The sequence below is a fragment of the Garra rufa genome, chromosome 15 (assembly GCF_049309525.1).
Source record: "Garra rufa chromosome 15, GarRuf1.0, whole genome shotgun sequence".
In the NCBI taxonomy this organism is placed as follows: Eukaryota; Metazoa; Chordata; class Actinopteri; order Cypriniformes; family Cyprinidae; genus Garra; species Garra rufa.
In genome coordinates, this window is record NC_133375.1 from 24,627,542 (window position 1) to 24,654,072 (window position 26,531).

At 35.7% G+C, this 26,531-nt stretch overlaps 1 protein-coding gene across 3 annotated transcripts in view; it reads right to left on the reverse strand.

Moving 5' to 3' along the window:
* ampd2b (adenosine monophosphate deaminase 2b) overlaps positions 1 to 26,531 on the reverse strand; it is a 42,219-nt gene that overhangs the window by 10,132 nt on the left and 5,556 nt on the right. For 2 of the 3 annotated variants that reach the window (XR_012339310.1, XM_073818667.1), the window contains exons 2-17: positions 15,370 to 15,491; positions 15,139 to 15,269; positions 13,653 to 13,721; positions 13,459 to 13,567; positions 12,892 to 13,081; positions 9,680 to 9,806; positions 9,098 to 9,187; positions 8,606 to 8,735; positions 8,270 to 8,464; positions 6,362 to 6,493; positions 6,088 to 6,251; positions 4,734 to 4,860; positions 4,213 to 4,376; positions 3,267 to 3,387; positions 2,481 to 2,654; positions 2,260 to 2,370 (exon numbers count right to left, since the gene is read on the reverse strand). Coding sequence is in view for 2 of the 3 variants with exons in the window: in XM_073818667.1 (XP_073674768.1) it covers positions 2,260 to 2,370; positions 2,481 to 2,654; positions 3,267 to 3,387; positions 4,213 to 4,376; positions 4,734 to 4,860; positions 6,088 to 6,251; positions 6,362 to 6,493; positions 8,270 to 8,464; positions 8,606 to 8,735; positions 9,098 to 9,187; positions 9,680 to 9,806; positions 12,892 to 13,081; positions 13,459 to 13,567; positions 13,653 to 13,721; positions 15,139 to 15,269; positions 15,370 to 15,491 (2,156 nt within the window). In the remaining variant the exon portion in view is untranslated. Of the gene's footprint in view, positions 1 to 2,259; positions 2,371 to 2,480; positions 2,655 to 3,266; positions 3,388 to 4,212; positions 4,377 to 4,733; positions 4,861 to 6,087; positions 6,252 to 6,361; positions 6,494 to 8,269; positions 8,465 to 8,605; positions 8,736 to 9,097; positions 9,188 to 9,679; positions 9,807 to 12,891; positions 13,082 to 13,458; positions 13,568 to 13,652; positions 13,722 to 15,138; positions 15,270 to 15,369; positions 15,492 to 23,356; positions 23,424 to 26,531 lie in introns of those variants that run through there. The other variant, XM_073818668.1, reaches the window with a different exon arrangement.

A 26,531-nucleotide genomic window follows, 5' to 3' on the forward strand; every position in this document is an offset into this window, starting at 1 on the left:
CCAAGGTATTTAAATTTTCTCTGTGCCATTTTAAATGGCAAAGTATGTAAGGGATATTTTTTGGCAGCTGAATTTAGTGGGAAAAATTCACTTTTGGATAAATTTAGTTTATAGCCCGAAATAGAGCCAAAAGACTGCAAAGTATTAATAACTGCCGGAACTGACACAGTAAAATCTGAAATATAAAGAAGAAGATCGTCTGCATATAGCGAGACCCTCTGCTCTGTACCTATTCTTGTTATTCCTTTTATTAATGGGTTAACTTTCAAAGCAGTAGAAAGGGGTTCGATGGCAATAGCGAAAAGAAGTGGGCTCAAGGGGCATCCCTGACGAGTGGATCTATGGAGGCTAAAGTATTCAGAACGAGTATTATTAGTTTTAACTGAGGCTTGGGGAGTGGAATACAACAGTTTTACCCATGAGAGGAATCTTTCACCAAAACCGAATTTAGTGTAAAAAAGATATCCCCATTCCACCCGGTCAAATGCTTTTTCAGCATCTAATGATATTACAGCTTCCGGGGTAGAACGGGAAGAAGAATTATACACCACATTACATAACCGTCTAACATTAAAAAAAAGAATGTCTACTCTTTATAAAACCGGTCTGATCTGGAGATATAATTGATGGCAATATAGATTCCAGTCGCATTGATAACAGTTTTGATAACAACTTAAAGTCTACATTAAGTAAACTAACAGGCCGATATGAGGAACATTCCAAAGGATCTTTATCCTTTTTAAGGATCAGGGAGATTGAGGCTTGATTAAGTGTTTGAGGAAGTTTAAGAGACTTAAATGATTCGTTATACATTTCTATTAATATGGGAGCCAATTTACTCATAAACTTCTTATAAAATTCTACTGGATACCCATCGGGTCCAGGACATTTGCCACACTGTAAAGAGGTAGCAGCTTGGGTAAGTTCTTCTATACTAATGGGTGCTTCAAGTTGTTCAACTGAATTAGAATTAACTGCTGGGATATTAAAGGCACTGAAAAAATTATCAAAATCAGATGAATTAGCAGTTTGCTCAGAAGCCTAAAGTGAAGTATAATAGTCTTTAAACTGATTATTGATTAATATGGGATCTGTTGTTATTCCTGTAGGCATTCGGATTTGGGGGATAAGGTGGGAAGTTGATTCATGCCTTAGTTGTAGGGCTAGTAGCCTACCTGCTTTGCCACCCTCTTCATAATACCTAGACTTAGTTCTAAGTAACAAATTCTCTGCATGACTTGTTGAAAGAATATCAAACTCCGCCTGTAATGACTGGCGTTCCTTATAAATATCTGAAGATGGGGTTACCACATATATATTATCTAACTGAATAATTTTTTGTGTTATCTCAGAACATCTCTTTTTGTTTAACTTTGTCCTGTGACTAATATATGAAATGATTTCTCCCCTAAGGAATGCCTTCAAAGTCTCCCAAAAATGAGATGCAGATATCTCTGAGCTGCTATTCGTGGATACAAAAAAGTCTATTTTATTAGAGACAAACTCTACAAAGCTTTGGTCTAATAGCATACGAGTATTCAGCCCCCACAATGGACGTGTGCCATCAGGCCCTTCAAAGTAAATATTCATGGTTACTGGTGCATGGTCTGATATTAAAATAGCATTATAATCACATGATTCTACTGACTGAATAAGTTTATTATCTATTATAAAGTAATCAATGCGTGTGAATGTTTGGTGCACATGGGAAAAAAAAAAGAGAATGCTTTACCATGTGGATTAAAAAAACGCCAGGGATCTGAAACTGAAAACTCGTCCATAAAAGATTGAATTACACGAGCCGATTTTTGAGGGTGAATTACATTTGAGAGACGAACGATCAAGATTCGGGTTAAGCCAACAATTGAAATCCCCTCCTAAAATAAGAAAACTTAAAGATATATCTGGCAGTGAGGAAAATAAATGTCTAAAGAATTTGTCATCGTCCCAATGAAATGATTTTAATGACGTTATCTTTTTAGTTACAACCATTTTACATCATAATGGCACCCCCATAGTTCAAAATAAGTACAAAACGATGTGGATATTTGAAATAATGTAAATCGTTTCATTCGTTTCTAGTACATATTTCCATAAGAGGCCTCATTTACGTTATATTAAGCCATACATGTCATAATACCCAGGGTTCCCTTCAAAACATGCTAACCTTATTGTCAAGTGTCAACCAAAATGTAGAAAGTAAAATGTGCACACTAAACAACACAAAACTGACTTTTGTGTATGTGTAGATGTAAGCACCTGGTGAGAAAATCCACTCATGAGAACACTGTTTCGGGCCAGTTCACACATGTCACATGAGCTCAGCTTCCACACCTGAGCAGCGATGCTGTACTCCTCCATCAGCGGCTCCTGAACAACCACACACACTAGGTTAAACACATTACTGACCAAACTCAAGGAATGACAGATATAATTAAAAACCTTTTTAGAATATCTGATGGTATGGTTTGGCTTGCAACCTTTGTGAAGTGGAACTGCAGTGGGTCATCAGTGGACAAAGACACCATAAGGCCTCTGGACAGGTACTCGGGCAGCGGATTTCGATGGTAACTGAGGAAGAGGCTGTTGTTGCTGAGCGGGGACATGGCAATGCCGATCTGAGCCAGGTAGTACAGATACTGCAGTACAGGAGCCTGAGGAAAATATACAAACATCTCGCTCTACAACTCAACTCTGGGTGGACTGATAAGCTCTTGGCTGTTTGCAATGGGTCTTAAGATAAGAACATTAGCTGTAAGTATGTTAGATCTAGCTCAATCCAGCGTGAGAAAATGTGACCGATATTGTTATCAAAAATTTGGCTGATTAACGTTAACTATCCACCTTATTTTTTCCCATAAGAGCAGGCACGCCCATTTGTAAATTTAATGTGTCTGGCTTCTAGTCTCATCTGCTTCCAGTTGTTTTTAGCTGTACAAAACACATTATTTTAATGTATTATCCTAATTATGAACACAATGGTTTGTAGTGAAAATAGTTTGCTGCACATTGTTATTCATCTCGTTATTTCTCTATGGCAGTTTATGAACCGGAAGACTCACAAGAAAACAGCTTACTTCTGTATTGAAAAAAAAGGTGGAGAAGCCAAAGCTGAGAAGAGGATATCAGTGTTTGAATGGCTGTAATCAAGTGTTCTGTTCAATACATGCAACTCTCAAAAAGTGCTATGTTACGCAAAAAATATTTAAAATATGAACATTCTTTGTATCTGGACAGAACAGATTTACAAGGACTCAGACTCTTACTTTTCTCAGAAGCAGGCCATGGGAAATATTTTCTGACAGCATAAATCCAGACACGAGGTGGTGAATAGGCCCTGCCTCGCCACAGTGCGGACGTAATACAAACGAATTCAAGTTTCTTTGCCTGATGGGAGAAAGAGATGGCTCTTAAACACAGTCGTGGAGATAAAAACATCATTAAATTCAATAACCTAAACATTAGTTTTAATGCATCTTTAATTCAACTAATTCAATTTGAATTAGCGTAAAATACATACACTCAAAAGTTTTTGAACAGTAAGATTTTTAATGATGTTTTTTTTAAAGAAGTCTCTTCTGCTCACCAAGCAAAAACAGTAAAATATCTAATATGTTTTTACTATTTAAAATAACGATTTTCTATTTGAATATATTTTAAAATGTAATTTATTCCTGTTACAAAGTTGAATATTAGCTTCATTACCCCAGTCACATGATCCTTTAGAAATCATTCTAATATTCTGATTTGCTGCTTATTTTATTTTAAACATTATTATTATTTTGTTGAAAGCAGCTAAGTAGATTTTTTTTCCTCGTTTCTTTGATGAATAGAAATTCCAGAACAGAACAGCATTTATCTGAAATGGAAATCTTTTGTAATACTAAAAATGTTTTTTATCATCATTTTTATTCAATTTAAAGCTTATTAGAATGATTTCTAAAGGATCATGTGAGACTGAAGACTGGATAATTGATAATAATGGAAAATATATTCAAATAGAAAGCAATTACTTTAAATAGTAAAAATATTTTACAATATTACTGCTTTTACTGTATTTTGGATCAAATAAATGCAGGCTTGGTGAGCAAAAGAGACTTCTATAAAAAAACATTCAAAATCTTACTGTTCAAAAACTTTTGACCAGGAGTGTACATTTTTACCTTAATTAATATAAGGCATTGTGGTAAGCAAAAGGAGTGCATCAAATACCTGCGCAGGTGGTTGAGTACAGTCATATTTGCATACATGTAGTACAGATAATATGAGTATGGAGGATTGTCCTCCTCTGTCCAGATTACAGGTTTTGGGCTGTCCAGGTTAAAGATGTGCTGCTCAGGTTTGGACTCATCATCCACACTATCAAACCCCACAACCTGAAGGGCATATCAACATTCAGTCTCACAATACAATCAAACTGTGATCATACTGTACTTGTTAATAGTCTGATGTTATACACAAGGTGAATAGTGATGTTTTTATTTGCCGAGTAAAGTAAGACCTTTGATTTAACTAATGCAGTTAATGACTGAAACTTCTTTTCTTGTCTATTATATCTAAAGTAACATGCAAAGCAACCTACAGTCTTTCTATAGGGACAATACATGTATGAACCACTACCCGCATCCCTTGTCTTCTAGAAAAACAAAGTAGTGTAAAATCAAATGTAAATGCTTCCGCTACATACTTTTACACTAAAACAAGCTTTACTACAATACTAAAAGTTTACTTACATGTTGCAGAAAGAGATGCAGCTGTGGGTGGCTGCTGGGATTGACAGTGACTTCAAACAGAGGCATGAAAATGTTCTCTAGCATCTCCTGGAAGTTAGATAGCTGCTTTTTGGTGTGGTACACATCACTGTAGAGAAAAGAAACAACCTGTTACCTGTTATCTCAGTGATAGTTTTAATTTAGTCTATGAAATATTATTGCAACTTTAATATACTTTAAAATACCATTTATTTCTGTAATGCAATGCTGAATTTCCATGAGCCATTACTCCAGTCTTCAGTGTCACATAATTCTTCAGAAATCATTCTAATATGCTGATTTATTATTATTGTTGGAAACAGTTGTGCTGCTTAATATTTTTTGGGGAACTTGTGATCCTTTTTTTAGGATTCTTTGATGAATAAACGGTTAAAAAGAACAGCATTTATTCAAAACAGAAATATTTTCTAACAGTATCACTTTTTATCAATTTACCACATCCTTCCTGAATAAAAGTATTGCTTTCTTTTAAACAAAAAAAAAAAATAAATAAAAAAAAAATACTGACACCAAACTTTGAACAGTAGAGTATATTGTTACAAAAGATTTCTATTGTGAATCAATCTGCTTCATTTTAACGTTTTATTCATTAAAGGATCCTGAGAAAAGTATCACAGGTTCCAAAAAAATACTAAGCAGCACAACTGTTTCCAACAATGATAATAAATCAGCATATTGGAATGACTTCTGAAGGATCATTTGACACTGAAGACTGGAGTAATGACACTGAAAATTCAGCTTAGCTTCACAGGAATAAATTCTATTTTAAAGTATATTAAAATAGAAAACCACTATTTTAAATTGCAATAATATTTAACAATATTACTGTTTTTTTCAGCATTTTGAATCAAACAAACGCAGCCTTGATGAGCAGAAAAGACTCTAAAAATCTTACTGATCTCAAACTTTTGAATGGCAGTGTATATAATATATCATGGTTTCCGTAAAAATATTAAGTAGCACAACGATTAATAATTAAAAATGTTTCTTGAGCACCAAATCAGAATATGAGAATAATTTCTAAAGAATCATGTTGTGCATTACCATCACAGGAATAAATTACATTTTAAAATATATTCAAATAGAAAACAGTTATTTGAAATTGTAATAATATTTCACAATATTACTGTTTTTACTGTATTTCAGATCAAATAAATGCAGTCTTGGTGAACACAAGACACTTCTTTCAAAAACATTACAATCTTTTAAACATATTTGTATTTTTTAATATTATAAAAAATTTAGGCCTATTGGCTATTGACATCAGATAATAAACTGCCACTTTTATCTATACGTCTTAATGTTCAGTACTCACAATAACCGGGGCACCTGCACCAGCCAGCGTACATTATCTGAATAAACTTTGTGTGTGACGGCCCACTCAGCCAGTTTATCCCACTCATTTCGTAAGCGGCCGTAGATGGAGAGACGCAGCTCAACATTCTGATATTTGCTCTCCTCCAGGTCTGCCATCACCTCCTGAAATCCACCAACACACAACTATCAGCAGGTGGCGCACTTTACCATATGAAACTGAATTCATCCTTGTGTTTGTTTTGTGAAACTCAAAGATTATAAGGAACAGATACCTTGATTATGTGTCCAAAGTACTTCCCCTCAATATGGTTGTCAGTCTTGATAAAGATTTCTCGGAGGATGGACTCTCCAATCGGGTTGTATTTGGAATTGAATTTATCAAAGCGGTGGAATGTGTTTCGATCCTGTGGGAAACAGAGAACAAATAAAGCTATTTATTTTTTGCTCAAATTGCTTTCCAAAAATTCTTTTTCAGTATAGCCCAATTATTTCCACATACTATTCAGAGATTTTGATTCACATGGTTTAGGGACCCATTAAATTTTGTGCAATGCTGTATGGCATTCATTTAGAGGCACTGTTAGCATTCAGTAGAGAACAACAGGTCATTCATCAGGTTTTTCAGTTCTCCCTTAAGTGTAAACCCCCTAAGCTTGTGCGACTACATCTGCAACTCTGTGCAACATATTTGCAGTGAGAGTGACCTAGATCCCACACAAACTCAAGAAGTTTGGAACTCCCACCAAATATTTGCCTGGGAAACTACTGTGCGAAACAACTTCAAGTTAACTTAAATTTGAAGTTCTTTTAAAACATATTAAGCACTACCTTTCAGAAGTTTGTGGTCAGTAACCTTTTCAAAGTAATTAATACTTTTATTCAACAATGACACACAAGTGACAGCAAAGATATTTATAATGTTAGACTAAACTAGTTATAAGGGCCAATTTTTGTAAAATTTAGATTTTACAAAATCTGAGATTTATTTAAAGAGATTTACACATCATCTGAAAGCTAAATAAGCTTTCAAAATCAAAATATTGTGAAAATCACCTTTAAAGATGTCCAAATTAAGTTCTTAGCACTGCATATTACTAATCAAAAATTAAGTTTTGATATATTTACGGTAGGACATTTACAAAATGTCTTCATGGAACATGATCTTCACTTAATATCCTAAAGATTTTTAGTATAGAAGAAAAATCTATAATTTTGACCCATACAATGTATTTTTGGCTATTGCTACAAATATACCTGTGCTACTTATAACTGGTTTTGTGGTCCAGGGTCACATTTATTCTGTATAATATATTTATTTTGAACTTTCTATTCGACAAAGCTTTACAAAAATATTAAGGAGCACAACAGTTTTTAACATTAATAATAAAAAATGTTTATTGAGCAACAAGTCAGCATATTAGAGCACATTAAAATGATTTCTGGAGACTGAAATAATGGCTGCTGAAAATTAAGGTTTACCACTACATGTAATAATAATATTATTATAATTATAATATTTCATAATATTACTGATTTTATGGTAGTTTGATCAAATCTTGGTGAACATAAAAGACTTTCAAAAATATAAAAATCTTACTTTAACAGCAGTGTATACACAAGTGTAGTGTACATTCAGTTTCTATTATTATTATTATTAAAAATGCCAAAAATGACAATTCTGTCATTAATTACTCACCCCCATGTCATTCCAAAACCATAAGAACTTTGTTCTTCTTTGGAACACAAATTAAGATATTTTTGATGAAATCAGAGAGCTTTCTGACCGTCCATAGACACCAACACAACTGACACATTCAAGGGTCAGAAAAGTAGTAAGAATATTGTTAAAATAGTCCATGTGACATGAGTGGTTCATGCTACGAGAAGCTACGAGAATACTTTTTATGTGCAAAGAAAACAAAAATAATGACTTTATTCAACGATTTCTTCTCTTCTGTGCCAGTCTCTGCTGGGCATTCACACAAGTAACCATGACCTATGAACAAAGGTCTTATGGATTTGGTACAACATGAGGGTGAGTAATTAATTACCTTTTTTTAATGAAATTAATTTCCTTTTTGGGTGAACTATTCCTTTAATTATAATGTCTAATTGCTGGTGATCGTAGAAGTATTTTTTCAACCACTTATGGCGTGTACAACTACCTTTACAGTTCTTACCGCATGCATATCCAGAGTGTCTACGCTGAGGTCAAAGGCCGTCAGGTTCATGCTTTCAAACACATCTGATAGAGTCTGTCCTCGACCTTTTTCTACATGGACGATTTCACCTGGATATTTCTTCATGGCTCTTTTAATGAAGCGCAGCAGGTGCTTCTGATTCATACAGGATGAAGCATGGATATGTGTGTCCACCTGAAGGTCAAGATGTCAAAATTCAATAGTAGCTCAATACATCACAAGTGAGCAGCAATGATTGAACAAATAATCCGATTTTTCTTGTAACAACCACTAATAAACAAAAATTTTGTGTGTTCAAGCTGTGGGATAGCGGACCTTCCTGATGTTGTAGAAATCACGATGAGGGACCTTCTTCTGTGCCGCCAACTCTTTCATCTCATTTAAGAGAATGTGCATCTGGAACTTGGAGCTGAGGTACTGCAGCCGGCGATAGCAGAAAGATTTCCTGTGTGGGAAATATACAATCAGGAATCGGTATGCCAAACCTAAAGCAGATCAGACCAGTTCTGGCTATTTTGGGGTCAGATTTAATCAGATTTTGCCTCTTTATCTTTGTGACATTGTTCAGATTACAAATTAATTACACGTCTTTATCTCATTGAGGATGGGTTCATTTTTTTCATTTCATCCACAGGTTCACACTGAGGTCAGTGCATAATTTTAATCAAGCAAAGTAGCCCACTCAGGGATCAGCTCACATTTACAGAACAAGCTGTTTCAATCAGTAATTTGATCATCATCATCACCTTTTCCTGAATCTGCTGCATCAGAATAGAAACAAACCTCACAGTGTTCAGGACAACTTACACTGGGCCGTTAATGATGAGCGCCATCATCATGTTCATGTCAGCTATGTATTCCTGCAGGTCTGGGTATGGCAAGTCCAACTCTGAAGAACTGAAGGACATTAAAAAAATAAATGAGGGAAAGACAAATGGTTTAATAAAGTGGTGGTTAAAATGATTAGAACACTAGTATTATCAGCAGCTGAAAATATGGTAAGTACATTATTTCTATCTTTTGCTGTAGTGTGTCAGTAGGGAATATCAGTACAATTCCAAACATTCAGTGAGATTTTTGTTTGCACAAAGAGTCTGACAACAGACAGTGCTCCACACAGAGATCTGATCTCATCATCATCCAGTCTGTCTGGAATGACATGAAGAAACAGAACAAACTGAGACAGACTAAATCCATAAGTACTGTGGTAATGTCTATAAGTCACTTCAAGAAGCATTGCATAGTTTTCAGATAGCTCCACAGGTAGGAAAATACTAGTGTTCTAATAATTTTGGCCACCACTGTAAAAAAATACAACTACTACACCATTCTAGGGACTATTTCTAGCTTAACAAAAATATAAAATGTTCACTGTTGATAATGTCTTACTTGTGCGTGTACACATGAACAACTCCATCCACCATCTTGCAAGTGTAGCCCAAACCTGGGGGCATGCTGGTAGGGTCAAGAACCTCATAGGGGTGGGTTTTTGACACTGGTGGGTGAACTGTTTTATCTGTGGAGAACACAAAATAAAAGAGGGAAATTTATTCAGTTGGTCAGCTTTCAGAATATAAAAAACACTTGTATTACAAAGTTTGGTGTGAAACATTGTAAAACAGTTTCAGTTTGAAATCACTGTTTTCTATTCATTTAATAAATTATTTGAAATATATGACTTACATAAACAACTCTTTCCCAAATTGGGCATCATTATTGTCCCATGAACACATCAAGTAGAGCTAGGGCTGATGTCAGGAGTTTTCATTAGAAAATGTATTTAATTCTGTTCCTCACTTGATTCATACAGACGACTTTTGGTTGTATTTTGTAAATGTGGAGGTAATGATGACAACATTTTATTTTTTGTGATTAGTCTTTTAAGGAGCAGAAGCACTGTGGTGATCCACTGATCATTTGTGGTTCATAAACAGATGCTAAACCTGCAGACAAAGCACCTGCTTTCAGTTCTTTGTGTAGTTAACAGTTAAAGAGTTCGTTCACCCAAAAATAAAAATTAGCCCATTATTTACTCACCCTTAAGTTATCCTACAGTCGTGGCCAAAAGTTTTGAGAATTACATAAAAATTGGAAATTGGAAAAGTTGCTGCTTAAGTTTTTATAATAGCAATTTGCATATACTCCAGAATGTTATGAAGAGTGATCAGATGAATTGCATAGTCCTTCTTTGCCATGAAAATTAACTTAATCCCCAAAAAACCTTTCCACTGTATTTCATTGCTGTCATTAAAGGACCTGCTGAGATCATTTCAGTAATCGTCTTGTTAACTCAGGTGAGAATGTTGACGAGCACAAGGCTGGAGATCATTATGTCAGGCTGATTGGGTTAGAATGGCAGACTCGACATGTTAAAAGGAGGGTGATGCTTGAAATCATTGTTCTTCCATTGTTAACCATGGTGACCTGCAAAGAAACGTGTGCAGCCATCATTGCGTTGCATAAAAATGGCTTCACAGGCAAGGATATTGTGGCTACTAAGATTGCACCTAAATCAACAATTTATAGGATCATCAAGAACTTCAAGGAAAGAGGTTCAATTCTTGTTAAGAAGGCTTCAGGGCGTCCAAGAAAGTCCAGCAAGCGCCAGGATGGTCTCCTAAAGAGGATTCAGCTGCGGGGTCAGAGTGCCACCAGTGCAGAGCTTGCTCAGGAATGGCAGCAGGCAGGTGTGAGCGCATCTGCACTGCAAAAAATGCTTTTCTTACTTAGATATTTTGTCTTGTTTCAAGCCAAAATATCTACAAATTCTTAAATCTAGAAGGATTTTCTACACAAGTAAAAAAATTACCTTGTTTTTAGAAATAATAAATTAAAATTAAGTGCGTTTTTGCTTAAAACAAGCAAAATAATCTGCCAATGGGGTAAGAAAAATAATCTAGTTGTCTGCTTGAAATAAGATTATTTTTCTTACCCCATTGGCAGATTATTTTGCTTGTTTTAAGCAAAAGCTCGCTTAATTTTGATTTATTTTTTCTGAAAACAAGACAATAATTTTTATTTGTCTAGAAAATCCTTCTCGATTAAACAATTTTTAGATATTTTGGCTGGAAACAAGACAAAAAATCTAAGTAAGAAAAGCATTTTTTGCAGTGTGCACGCACAGTGAGGCCAAGACTTTTGGAAGATGGCCTGGTGTCAAGAAGGGCAGCAAAGAAGCCACTTCTCTCCAAAAAAACATCAGGGACAGATTGATCTTCTGCAAAAAGTATGGGGAATGGACTGCTGAGGACTGGGGCAAAGTCATATTCTCCGATGAAGCCTCTTTCCGATTGTTTGGGGCATCTGGAAAAAGGCTTGTCCGGAGAAGAAAAGGTGAGCGCTACCATCAGTCCTGTGTCATGCCAACAGTAAAGCATCCTGAGACCATTCATGTGTGGGGTTGCTTCTCATCCAAGGGAGTGGGCTTACTCACAATTTTGCCCAAAAACACAGCCATGAAAAAATAATGGTACCAAAACACCCTCCAGCAGCAACTTCTTCCAACAATCCAACAACAGTTTGGTGAAGAACAATGCATTTTCCAGCACGATGGAGCACCGTGCCATAAGGCAAAAGTGATAACTAAGTGGCTCGGGGACCAAAACATTGAAATTTTGGGTCCATGGCCTGAAAAATCCCCAGGTCTTAATCCCATTGAGAACTTGTGGTCAATCCTCAAGAGGCAGGTGGACAAACAAAAACCCACTAATTCTGACAAACTCCAAGAAGTGATTATGAAAGAATGGGTTGCTGTCAGTCAGGATTTGGCCCAGAAGTTGATTGAGAGCATGCCCAGTCGAATTGCAGAGCCGTGTGAGGCACTTTTTTATTACGGATGAATCTTTATTGGACTTTATTGGACCACTGAATTATAAAGCTTGAAGGAGCTAGAACAATGCTTAATAGGACTCCAAATGCATTCGTCTGAAAGAAGGAAGTCATATACACCTAGGATGCCTTGAGGGCGAGTAAATAATGGGCTAATTAAAAATTTTGTGGGTGAACTAACCCTTTAAGTTCCAAGAACTAATTCCAAGAAATCATACTGAATGCAGATGAATACGGTGAGTCTCTTCTGAGTTTAAACATAATCTTAAAAAGGAACATCGGATACAAAATTCACCTTTTACATGGTGTTGGGATATAAATATGTCTTAGCAGTGTGTGGACACAACCACCCTACGATGATACAAATCCATTCACACACATTTTTTAAATCCCCAAAAAACCTAAACAGGCTGTTTTGATTTTCTAAGAGGTGTGACGTCATACTGTTCAGACCCCGCCCACAATTGCTGACAGACTGTCCCGTATTAGCATATTATCGCCCTCAGCCAGTTGAAAGTTGTCCGCCATTTTCTCCGCGTGTTTTGTGATGTAAAAGTAAAAATAAGACTCTTCATTTTATTCCGACATCAGAGCCAATGAGGATGTAATGGATTAGTATTGATTTTGATGATAATGGATATGCAATGTCCACTTTAAATTTTTCCATTTTCTCCACAGTAGACTTAAAAAATATTTGGGCTATAAAACCCTGATTTTTGTACATCAATCATGAACCCTCAGAATATGCCCTTCAGAAAACTGGGTCAACCCACCTGCAGATACAGAGGACTCTGGCATCTCCTCAAAGGTGTTGGGGTCCAGAGGTCGGCCACCCAGCTCCTCCTGCAGGTAACGTGCTGTAGTCCTGCAGAAGCTCTGCATGGACAGAGAGATGTACTTCTCTCTGATGAACAGAGCTTTCACCACACATTTAGCAGCATCCAATAGGTCAGTGAATGGAACCTGGGGATTTGTGAGGAAAAAAATAGACTGACTATTAGAGGTGGGGTCAATGATTCATTTACAAAAACACATTCCATATAGTGAGAATATGGCTAGTAGCAAAAGTCTAGTTCTCTTCCACATCCAAAGTATTCTGGTTGAAATAAAAGTAAAAAAAAAAGCTTTTCTTTTTCTTGTGAAAACCCCTCAGCTGTGCTGCTGTCAGCTCATTTTCTAGTTTCCCTCAGGAGTTTGTGTAATTGTGTGTGGATGTGTGAAACTTGGTTCTCCCTCAGGAGTTTATATAATGTCTGCAGTGTCCACTTCAGTTCTGTCAACAACATCTTGTTTTTGTATAACAAACACAACAGAAAAGTGAAAAACAGAGCTGTCGCTACCCCACATTTCTCCTCTCCAGAGATCGCGACTCTCTGATACTCCCTCTCAGGGACGAGCTCTCTCTCAGGATAGGGTTCTTTCAGTGCCTGGCTTTGTTCTTTCATATACCTGAGAAAGAGTAAAGGCACATCATGCTGATACTAGTTAAAAAAAACACACTGGGTCTCACATGAATAATGTTAAAGACACTCACTCCAGATCTGTCGCACTGTCAGTTTTCATGAAGTCCTGTTTGGCTCGCAGCAGGATATCAGGCTCAAACCTCAAGAGAAATTAGATTTAATTAACACACTGTGGGTCAAAGGTCACATGTGCATACAGAGCAGTGAATCTTGGACTAATATTGGCACATTAAAGGGTGGAGTACATTTTTTATTACACATTTCCAGCTGAAAAGACTAGTATTGTGTTTCAGTTGATGGATGTGGGATGATGATGTTCCCAGAAGGCATTTAACTACACAACCATTTAAAAAATTGTGTTCAGTGAATGTTTTTGAAAGAAAGCTCTTATGTTCATAAAGGCTACATTTATTTGATCAAACATATAGTTAAAACAATAATATTGTAAAATATCATTATAATTTACAATTGTTTTCTATTTTCATACATTTTAAAATGTAATTTATTCTTTTGGTGGCAATGCTGTATTTTAAGCAAATATTTATTCAATTTAGTATGGAAGTCAGTTATAGGACAATTCTGATTTTATATGCAAATTTATATATGCAACTGCAAATTTATATCTCGCAATTCTTATTTTTACATATATATATAATTTTTTTTTTTTGCAATTGTGAGTTTACCTATATTTTGCAATTCTGTTTTTCTTCTCGCAATTCTTTTCTATTGCGAGATAAAAACTCACTATTATGACAATTTCTCGCAATCAAGTTTATATCTTGCAATTCTGACTTTACTCGCAATTGCGAGTTTAAATCTGGCAATTCTGACTTTTTTTTACAATTGTGAGTTTACCTATATCTCGCAATTCTGTTTTTTCTAAATTGCCAGTTTATATCTCACAATTATGACTTATACTGTAACTCGCAACTGCATGTTATGAAGTCAGAATTGTGAGATATAAACTCACAATTCTGAAAAAAAAAATCACTTTTGAGATATAAACTTATAATTCTGAAAAAAAGAGTCTAAATTATGAGTTTATATCTTGCAGTTCTGACTTTGAATTACACAATGAAAAAGTCACAATGACTTATTTAGTGAATTGAAAGGGCATAATTTAGTATTTTTGTGGTAACAGAAGTTTTTTCCCTTCAGAATTTTTTGATGAATATAAAGTACAAAACTGTAACCCTTTACCATTTGTTATTGTCACTTTTGATTAATTTAATGTGTCCTTGCTGAATAAAAGTAATTATTAAAAAATAAAAAACATTCTGACCCCATACTTTTCAATGGTAGTGTAGGTTAACTAGCAAGAGTACATTTGTTAAACATCATACTGGTTGACTAACGTAAAGCTACTAGCATTATCTTTACTCTAATGTTAAATGTTTTTGGCCATCTAGGATCTGACACAGAGAATTTGGGGTCAAGAAAACTGGAATTTTAGGTTAAAACCATGGATAAGTTTAATATTAAGGTTTGCTTTCTGTATATGCACTGAGAAAAGTCAGAAAGCTTGTGTAAGCACTACAGAATGATGGGACGTAGTACTTGATATCCTGACTGATTTGCCGCTCCAGTCGGTGCCGCCTCTCCTCCAGCTGCTCAATAGGGCTCTCCTCAGGGAACTCATATGGAGCGCTCCGCATCTCGCTCTCCGCCAGGCTGCGGGAGAACAGCTCCTAAGCGCACACAATTACATACACATTTACATAACAATAGAAACAAACACACAAAAATGCACTCATGTGTCATGATTATTGTGATTGCTGCTTTGTTTACCTCTGCAATCTCTTTGTATTTGCCATCCATGGATGTACGCAAGTCAATGTGGCCGTGCTTGGTTGGGTTGCCAGGCAAAGAATACTGGGTTGTGAGGAGGTGTCGGCCAACACAGAGATCAACTAGAAAGATAATGAGAGAGAGATCTTTATATTTCAGAGATGGCAGGTTGACAAGGTTTTCATTTTTAAAACATTCTGATTTTACTGAAGTAAATAAGGCAATACAATGTGATCCATTTTATTTAGCCGTGTTTTTCTGCTGTCCAGAGAAAGGCAGGGTCAGAAAGCTGCTGAAGATCCACAACTGTTTGTTTCACAAAACAATGGAGCATTTAGGTAGGAGGACATTAGTTTGTATGTGAGTGTGCTGGCCTCAGTCTTAGTATGCCCACTTAACTTGTGGGCAAGTATAGACCAAATGCTTCTAGTGCCCATTCAAATTATAGCGTTGCTACATTGCAAAAAGTCACTGCACTCAATATCCAACATCTTTAAAGCAAGATGCTATTATGAAGAAGATATTATGCATGAGATATTAACATGCTTGCATGTTTATAATGTTTTGAATGTCTTTGAAAGTACACTTGAGGTCAAAAGTTTACATACACATTGAAGAATCTGCAAAATGTTAATTAATTTACCAAAATATGAGGGATCATGCAAAATACATGTTATTTTTTATTTTATGCTGACCTGAATAAGATATTTCACATAAAAGATGATTACATATAGTCTACAAGAGAAAATAATAGATGAAGTTTACATAAGGTTGTTTCTTAATACTGTTGTTACCTGAATGACCCACAGCTGTGGTTTTTTGTTTAGTGATAGTTGTTAATGAGTCCCTCGTTTGTCCTGAACAACTAAACTGCCTGCTGTTTTTTAGAAAAATCCTTCAGGTCCCTCAATGTGTTGTCATGTGTTGGGTTCCTAGCATGTGTGTATTTGAACCCTTTCCAATAATGACTGTTTCCAATAAAAACATGATTTTGAGATCCATCTTTTCACAAACGGAGGGACCCATATGCAACTATTACAGAAGGTTAAAACACTCACTGACGTTTCAGAAGGAAAAACGATGCATCAAGGGGGGTGAAAACTTTTGAACAGAATGACTGTGTACATTTATCTTATTTTGTATTTTGCCTAAATATCATATTTGTTTCCATTTAGTACTACTCTTCAGAAGCTACAGAAGATACTTACATGTTTCAAAGAAGAAGAAAAAAGGTACATTTACCCTGATCTTTAAATTCAAAAGGTTTTCACCACCTGGCTCTTAATAAAATGTCCTATTTAGGTCAGTACTTAATAATAATAATAATAATAATACAGCTATGGATCATTCAGGTAACAACAGTATTAGAGAATCAAGCTTATGTAAACTGCATCTATTATTTTCTCTTGTGGACTATATGTAATCATCTTTTATGTGAAATATCTTATTCAGGTCAGTATAAAATAAAAACTAACATGTAATTTGTATGATCCCTCTTATTTTGGTAAAATAATTAACATTTTGCAATTATGCAAGGTGTATGTAAACTTTTGACCTCAACTGTATGCTCACCAAGGCTGCATTGATTAAAATACAGTAAAACAGTTATATTATTAAATATTATTACAATTTAAAATAACAGTTTTTTTTTTATTTTAAGAAATGTAAATGTATGAAAACTGAATTGTTAACAAATCATTAAAATGTTTTAGGATTATTTGATGCATAGACACCCCAAAACAGCATTTATTAGAAACAAAGTAAAAAAAAAGATACATTTAATGCAATGCTAAATAAAGGTATTAATAACGATTACAGTATACAAAAATAATGACTAAAATTTTTTTCAGTATAGTAAATTTCAAAGAATGATTCAGATTTTCCTTTCATATTTAAAGTTATCACAGAATTGTTTTTTATTCACAATACTGTGCTTCACAGATGAATGCTTCCAAACACTTTCACTTCACTGTGAGTGAAGCTCTACCCTTCTGCTCGAGTTCCATAGTTCCCGCGAGTGATATCAATCTTCCTAAACTCTGACACTTGATCAAATATTCATAAGCCTGGTAAATAATTAAGCAGTAATGTCTAGCCCCTGCACTGCAGAGAACCGGACATCTCGTCCCACCGTCAAGGCACACAGGAATTGAACCGAGTATAGATGTATTCCATTAGTTACAGCCATCAGCAGAATTCATGAACTTCCTGCAAATCTAAAAATGTGTCAAATCTCAGAAATAGTTTGCAATACCAATGCACTTACAGTAGCAGCACTTCAAAGCAAACTAGCCTGGGGGCTACAGTAGATCGGGAGTAGTTACAATACAGATAACAGCTGTTTTCTGGGCCTGAATTCATCCTGAGATCATGTGATGAGCTCAGCAGTTGGTATATTGACATACTCACTCATCACTGTTTTACTAAGAAGAGCTGAAACTTCCCAAGCCTGAGACGAACCCATTATTATAAAAAGCTACACTTTACACAAGTGTTTTTTAGTGGGAGCGCTTTTCATCGTAGCAGCATAATCATTTACTCTTGTAGTTTAAATCCCTTGCTGTATGATTCTTAATCTGTATAAATGTATGTGCTTTTTAATCGCTGTTATTTTGATCTCCTTAATCTGAATTACTCATATAAATGAAACCAAATGACTTCTTTAGTACTGGACTGTATTCATTCAACAAATTCGTTTAAAGGGCAGATTGATTCAGTAACGAAACACCGACGTGTGTTGCTCAGAGACACAAAACAGTTCTGTTGTTGCTTTGTTTGGGACTATTTTCGTTGTCGAAATACAGCAGTAATGAGAAATGTTGTGTCTGAAATGTAAATCACATAATATTTACTTACTGTTTATTAAGCAGTGAAAGCGTGAACTCTAAACGTGCTCACGTGGTATGCATGCATTCTCTGGTTGTGTTTTTTTTTTTTTTTGCGATATACTTGATCATGTCAAATCTATGGGCCACTCTCTTTTCCACCACTGAATAAAAAACAAAAATATTATTGCAGCCATTTAATCTCACAATTTTACGCTTTTTCTCAGAACTGCATGACAAACTTGCAATTTTGACTTTTTTTCTCAGAATTGGGATATAAACTCGCAACGTGAGTTATAAAGTCAGAATTGCGATACATAAACTTGCAATTCTGAGAAATTAATTCAGAGATGTGAGATATAAACTCGGAATTGCAAGAAAAGGTGTCAGATTGTGAGATACAAACTCGAGTTTTTGCGAGTTTATCAAACAATTCTGACTTTATAACTCAGAAGTGTGAAATGCAAAGTCCAATTTTGAGGGGAAAACTGACATGTTCTCAAAATTGCAAGTTTATCCGTCACAATTCTGACTTAAAGGAGTAGTCCACTTTCAGAACAACAATTTACAGATAATTTACTCACCCCCCTGTCATCCAAGATATTTATGTCTTTTTTTCTTCAGTCGTCAAGAAATTATGTTTTTTGAGATAAACATTTCTGGAAATTTCTCCATATAATGGACTTAAATGGTGCCCCGATTTTTCAAAATGCCGTTTAAATGCAGTTTAAATGCAGCTTCAAATGGCTGTAAACAATCCCAGCCAACGAAGAAGGGTCTTGTCTACCGAAACGTTCGGTCATTTTCTTAGAAAAATATATTTTTATATACCTTTTAAGCACTGAAACTCGTCCAGCACTAGGGCTTGTAGTTCTCCCTGCGGAAAGTAGGAATCGCCATCCGCCTCCTTAGACTCAAGTACTAATTACGAATTGCTGCTGTGTAATTATCCACAGCGCTCAAACACAAACGAGAGTAGCACAACTAAATAATTTAAAGTTTGGTATCAGCGGATGTGACCCATAGCTGCCGCAATGGAGTCATGTTATACTAACCCTCATTCTACTGGAGTTTACATAACACTTCATAAGGCCCTGCTCCTCATGGTTTTACTGTTCTGGCAAAGTTAATGTGCAACATACTTATCAGTGAGTTTATTAAAGGTAATTAACAACAGGATTGTCCAGGAGATGAACTCGTTGCTAAAATCCTTGTGGCCTTTTCACAGGCCCAGATGGGTGAACTAATTATGACAATGACAGTTCATTAGCACACAACACAGATAGACACAGCATGAGATGCACGCACAACCTCACACACTTATAATCACGCTCTCTCTTTTCACACTTCTCATTTACCTCCGCACGATTACGGCCTACACATTTCTCACTTAACTGCAAACTAAAGCATAAAGAAGAGTATAGCAAGAGATATTGTCAGGATTTTTGAAGTTCATGTGTGTGTATAGAGCAGTGGAAAGCCACAGGTGGAGACTGATATACCCATTGGCTTGTGTATAATCTTCTCGTGCGTGTTATTTTGGGAGTTTCATGCTTGTTACATAACCACCATTCCCTTCAAACACAGGATCACTACATGAACAGCAAAGCAGAAAAACACTCAAAATAGGTCAGAGTGGCTAACCTTTTCTGTACAGATGAGCTTCAACCATGCAATTACAAAACACAGGTAATGGAGTTATTGATTCTGATGGTAAACATTCTAGAATGAGCGTCTATAAATGTCACATATCATGAATAATCAGTGTAGTGAGATACAGAGCTGAGAGATAAGAACAGCCCTAGAATGACCAGTGCCCCATATGACACAGGAGATGAGGTCAAAGATCAGAATGCAAGTTAGAAACCATCACAATCAGAAAATTGTGTAATATTTGTATTCTGCTTTTGTGTACTTCATATCTGATTAATTATTACATTTTTTAAATGTTATCTTTTAAAATTATTTTTTTTCTGCCTTCTATCAAATATAAGTATGTACAACATTTCTTGAGCAGCAAATCAGCATATTAGAATGATTTCTGAAGTATCATGTGACACTTAAGACTGGAATGCTAAAAATTCAGCTTTGTTATCACAGAAAAAAAACCTACATTTTGAAATGTTTTAATCAGGTGGTCAACTGATACCCAGTTTTTCAGGGCTGAAACCGATACCGATTATTACAGATAAAGTAGACCGATAACCGTTTTTTTGAACCGATATACATGTCTTGTGTAAAAAAGAAAATTTATATCAAAATTAGGAGTTTAAGGAAAATTAAGTGCTCTGACAAGCATGCTTTTAAATAATTTTATCGGCAAATCGGTTTTGAAAATGACCGACACAGATAACCATAAAAATGCCTAATAAGGGCACCTATAATCAGTCAACTCTTAGCTTTAGTAAAATTTCTTATGTATTTATATAGATTACATTTTTGGGTATTTAGTAAAAAAAAAAATAAAAAAAATTAAAAAAAACCTACGTTAGCGAACTAGGCCTAGGTTTTCACCCAGTCGGAACCACAGCAGTGCAGAAAGAATCTCTGTGTGAATATCAAATATCAATAATTATAAAAAAAGTTTAACTTTCGACTTACTGTTGCAAAGAGACGCCGTTGCAAAATGTTTCGAAAGGTGCAGGGCCACTTTTAGTAAAATGCCTTTAACTCCTGAACAGAATGGAATATCGCTGTGCACTGTTGTGGTCCAAAGTGCCACAAGTGTCTTTAAGGACATTTGTGTATCCCAAAAAAACATGGCCTATGAAGTTTGAGCACCTATTAGACAAGCTTAAATGGAGGCCGATCGGAACGAAACTCGGTGGGCCTGTTTGACTTAGGCCCCCAAAGGTCTGTGAGAAATTTAAATGAAATTGGCCACTGGTGGGCGATATGACATTTTCAAGGGCCTGAACGATTTTACGCAATTTGTGCAGTTTTTCACAAATACGCACAATATTTATATCATATGCCAGAACTCCTCATTCTGGACAACTTTGCCTCTAAAACCACTGCTGTCAATCAAATTGTTTGTTAAATGATTGAGAAGATGTACTACTGATGAACTACTATTGCGAACTAGTCCTATAGGTTTTTCACTCAATCTGGAAAAAATCCATTGAAGTACAATTCTCTGGACTCTCTAGGTCAATAATTACCAAAAAAAAAAGGAAGTAAAATTTACCCTTTAGGAAGCTATAACTGGGACGTTTAGAAAAGGAGCCTGTCCAAATTTACCCCAAACCCTATAAAGCCTAAAGGAAAACTCAAAACTTCACAAAACCTGGTGAGCACATGCAAACAAGCATGCAAAGTTTTAGGGAGATCGGACCACAGCTGGCACTAGAACAGTCATAAATGTTAAAAAACATAACATTTCTATGGTAAATTACCTGGATTTGCTGAAAATGCTTTTTGTAAAATCATTGATTTAGGTGGTTACAGCTTAAAAGCTTTAAAGCGCTTGAAAACCCCTGATCATTGCTGCTTGCAGTTATATTTTATTTTTTATTATTTTTATTTTTGCTGTTGTAAAAACAGCAAGTAATAATAATACATAAAATGTTTTAAAATATAAAAGAGTTATTTTAAATGGTAATAATATTACTCTTTTTACTGTTTTATGATCAAATAAATACAGCCTTGGTGAACATAAGAGAATAAGGTTCATTATAGTTAATATGAACTAAGAACAGTACTTCTACAGCATTTAATTATCTGAATGTTATTCAATTAACGCATTATTAAAATCACAAGTTGTGTTTGTTAACATTAGTCAATGCACTGTGAACTAACATGAACAATGAACAACTGTATTTATATTAACAAATATTAATAAAGAGTGTAATAAATGTATTGTTCATTGTTTGTTCATGTTAGTTAATACATCAACTAATGTTAACAAATGACACCTTATCGTAAAGTGCTACTGAGACTTTTATGAAATGTTCTGCTTATGAAATATCTCAGAATACAATAACTATTGTGTCATTTCTGCCATTCATGTTCTATACACACAGAAATCCAAAAATCATTGAGGCAGCTGAGGGAACCCTTACATAACAATGCCTAATGTGTGATCTAAATTTATATTAGCAGCTGGTTCTAACACTAACTCTGACATACTTTGTTAAATCCTGAGCAAAACCTAGCCACGGAGAGGATTACAGTTAGCTCACTATCTCCAATCAGGGCCACTCACTGTCACCATGGCAACCTGATGTTGCATCCCTTTGTTCGCTCACTAAACACCTGACATGACCCTACAAGATTGGTGTAAATTAACCTGAAACTGCAAGAGTAGCAACTCAATTGCCATTTACTATATAAAACTAACTTTGAAACACATTCAAGGTTTATGTGAAATCACATGACTACAACTACAGCTTGCTGTGATACATTAAGAATAATAAACTGCTGTCCATGTGTTTCCTGTTGGAAAATCGTTGTGTTTTGGACCATGGTAGCTGGTTTCTAGCTGGTCAACATAAACAGTGTCAAAACCACTTAGTAGCTGGTTTGCTGATCGTCCAAGAGTATCTACCAGTGTGGACCCATTAGAAACCAGCTGAAAGAAACCAAAACACATTGACCAGCCTAAACTGGATTTCCCAGTAGGGTTTGGAGGCCTCAAAACCTCTTTTCCTTGAAACAGACACAATCTCATTCACGTAGACCACATCTAAGCAGCATACTTCTCTATTACTCCTTCAGCTATCCACTTAATCTGTCATCTGTGACACACAACGCTGACCACAACACCTTAAAAACAGGACAATACTGAGGACAAATCAATACATCAACACACCATCTTTCAGCTACACATACACACACACAAGTGCATGACTCCCAGGGTAAAAACATGAGCTGACAGCAACACAGCTGAGAGCTTAGAGATGGAGAGAAGCAGAGAATAAAAAGACATACAAGGAAATAAACATTTCGGGATACGTGCAAACCATTGCTGGAAATCTCTCAAACCAGGTCAGAAAGGAGAAAAGAGAAAAGAAAGGCAGACAGAAAGAACATGTAGCAAACACAAAGCTAGACTTTCTAAACCAACATCTCTAGCAAAGCATGTCTGTCATTCATTCATTCACTCACTCACTCACTCACTCGCAACACATTGTCTCATGATTCAATCTGTCCCACATACATACAGTAAACACAGCTGATGGAGCCGAAGCATCCACTCTCCCCTCCCTCCTCTTCCTGGTTCCTGCCAGCTGTCTGGGCTAGCCACTGTCATCCCCCTCTCATTTAAATATCCCTGACACATGGCTGGATCGTACCACCTGGCCTTCAGGGGCAGGGGGAGCTTGACAGCATCACTGCTGCCTTTGTGACAGAGTGGGCTCGACGGCGTCTCTCTACACCCCCCTGTCCTTCACCTCCGTGGCACGTCAGCAGGACTGCAGTGCATGCGAAAACGCTGGAGGATGTTTTGAGAAAGGGATAGAGAATGAGAGACTCCCTTGGAAGCCGAAATAGAGGTCATCGGAGCTTTTTTGTCAACAGACGAAGAAACTAGTATTGGACAGGACTGATATAGGATCTGGCCCATTTAAATCATCAAGATAATGGGTTTATCATTATATTGGGGGTGTCACCAAACCATCACTGTCAACAGAATATTGAGCTGAGCAGTACAGTCTGTGATCTACGTTCTCGTAAACCCATATAGAGTGTAAATTATTCTGCTCTTGTATCCAGAGGGTTTGAAAGGTGTTTCTGATCATCTGAAGCAGTTTAATCAGAGGAAACGATAGCATCCCTGAATCCTGCTCCGCTTTTAGAGGAGAAGGGCTTTGATGAAGACATCAGAGAGAGAAAAAGAGACAAAGACCGCACTGATGAGGTTTTTGTGAGCCTCTGGGGACCAACTGCTTTTATTTGGTCCTGTGATTGAAGCCCTTTGTTTGGGGAAAATAAAATAAAATAAAATTCACCAATATAAATTGTATATTTGTTAGCATTAGTTAATAATGAGCTAACAATGAGCAATACTTTTATAGCAGTCTTAACCCTCTAAGCGCCAAAGTCGCAGAATTGCGACAAGACGTCATACCCATTGAAATAGACTGTAGTTCCTAATACGGTGTAATTTCTCATTTGTATTCCTAACCACTAGATGGCAGACATGTAGTACTTCAATTCTAGACCAAAATTACGTCTTGTTCCTGTTCAAAGTATTGGCGGAAATCATAGAGAAAGCGAGCGATCTTCATTGATGCGGAAGCAGTACAGTTCATAGTGTAAATAGAGTAAATTGTCAGATTTGTGAGGAGAAAAGCACCAAACGGCTGATAAAAAGTTGTACCGTGAAGATGTGTTGCAAATGTTATTTGCTGATTGTGACTCTAAAGGGGAATATTTGTCTTTTGGAAATGACGATCGGCCGTCTAATAGACGCGCATCTCGCGGTACATCTTTGCGGAGCAGTTGTGCCGCTGTGTAAGACGAGATTGTTCATGAAGCACAAACAAATAAAGCACAAACAAATGTTGCAAATGTTATTTGCCGATTCTCACTCTGAAGGGGAATGTTTGCCTTTTGGAAGTGACGATCGGCCGTCTAATAGACGCGCGTCTCCCGGTACATCTTTGCCTCGCAGTGGTGCCGCCGCGCACCACGAGAAAGTGTTTACAAAGCATAACCAGCGATCATTTCGTCCCTTTGCCCAAAAGGAATGGGGGTGGCAGGGGTGAATATGGTCATAGTGTACACAGGGGTATAGTAATATTCTAATAATTTAGTAATTTCTTCTGTTTTATTGTTGGTTTCCTCTATTCTCATCCATTTGATCATTTTACTACTGTATAGTAGTGTAATATGTAATATTTTTGTTTTATTGTTGGTGTTCTCTTTTTTGATCATTTGGAATGAGGATAAAAAAAAATAAAAACATGCAAATAAGTTCAAACATCCATTTATTATCTTTTATTTCCTGAATATTACTTGTGAAATGATCAAACAGTTGGCTACTGTTCACATGCATTTTATTACTACATCGAATAGTAATATAGTAATAATTTAGTACTTTTTCCTGTTTTATTGTTGGTTTCCTCTTTCTGATTATTTGAAATAAGGATAAAAGACAAAAAAATTAGCAAATAACTTCAAACATCCATTCATTATTTATTATTTCCTAAATATTATTATGAACTGATCAAACAGTTGGCTACTGTTCACATGCATTTTACTATATAGAATAGTAATAATTTAGTACTTTTTCCTGTTATATTGTTGGTATCCTCTTTTCTGATAATTTGGAATGAGGATAAAAGACAAAAAAATGTGCAAATAAGTTCAAACATCCATTCAATATCTATTATTTCCTGAGTATTACTGATGAACTAATCAAACATTAGGCTACTGTTCACGTGTATTTTACTATATAGTATAGTAATATAGTAATAATTGAGTAATTTTTCCTGTTTTATTGTTGGTTTTCTCTTTTCTGATCATTTGTAATGTGGATAAAAAGACAAAAAACTAAAAAACATCAATTCAATATCTACTATTTCCTGAATATTATGAATTTCAATAATGCCGCCCCCATGATGACGTCATAATATGCAAATTAGATGAGAATATTTACACCCCACATCAACTTTTGGTGATGCCCAACATTTTTCTAATTTACAGTAGATCTCTATCTTTAAGCCCTTTCAAGCCACAAGCTTTTGAAATCTTGATGTCAAAATCCAGCATTTTTCAAAAAAAAACCTGGCGCCTAAAGGGTTAATTAGATTGTTATGGAAGCCCGTTTCTTCCACTAATTAAAAATGAAAAAAGGTAATTACGACTTTTTCTCTCGCAACTGTGACTTTTTTTCTCTAAATTGCAAGTTTATATCTTCATAACACGCAATTGCTAGTTATGAAGTCAGAATTGCGTAATATAAACTCGTAACTGCGAGTTATAAAAATCTAAATTATGAGACAAACTTGAATTTCTGAGATATAAAGTCAGAATTGCCAAATCTAAACTCTTGCCAAATCTAAACACTTTTTTTCTTAGAATTGCAAGTTTATATCTCACAATTGTGACTTTTTTTCTCAGAATTGGGAGTTTATATCTCGCCATTTGTGACTTTTCCTCAGAATTGCGTGATATAAACTCGTAATTGTGAGTTATAAAGTCAAAATTGCGAGACAAGTTTGCAATTCTGAGAAATAAAGTCAGAATTGCTAGATATAAACTCACAATTGTGACTTTTTTCTCAAATTTGCGATTTTATATCTCAAAATTGTGACTTTTTTCAGAATTGTGTGATGTAAACTCATAATTGCAAGTTGAAAAGTCAAAATTGGGAGACAAACTCACAATATT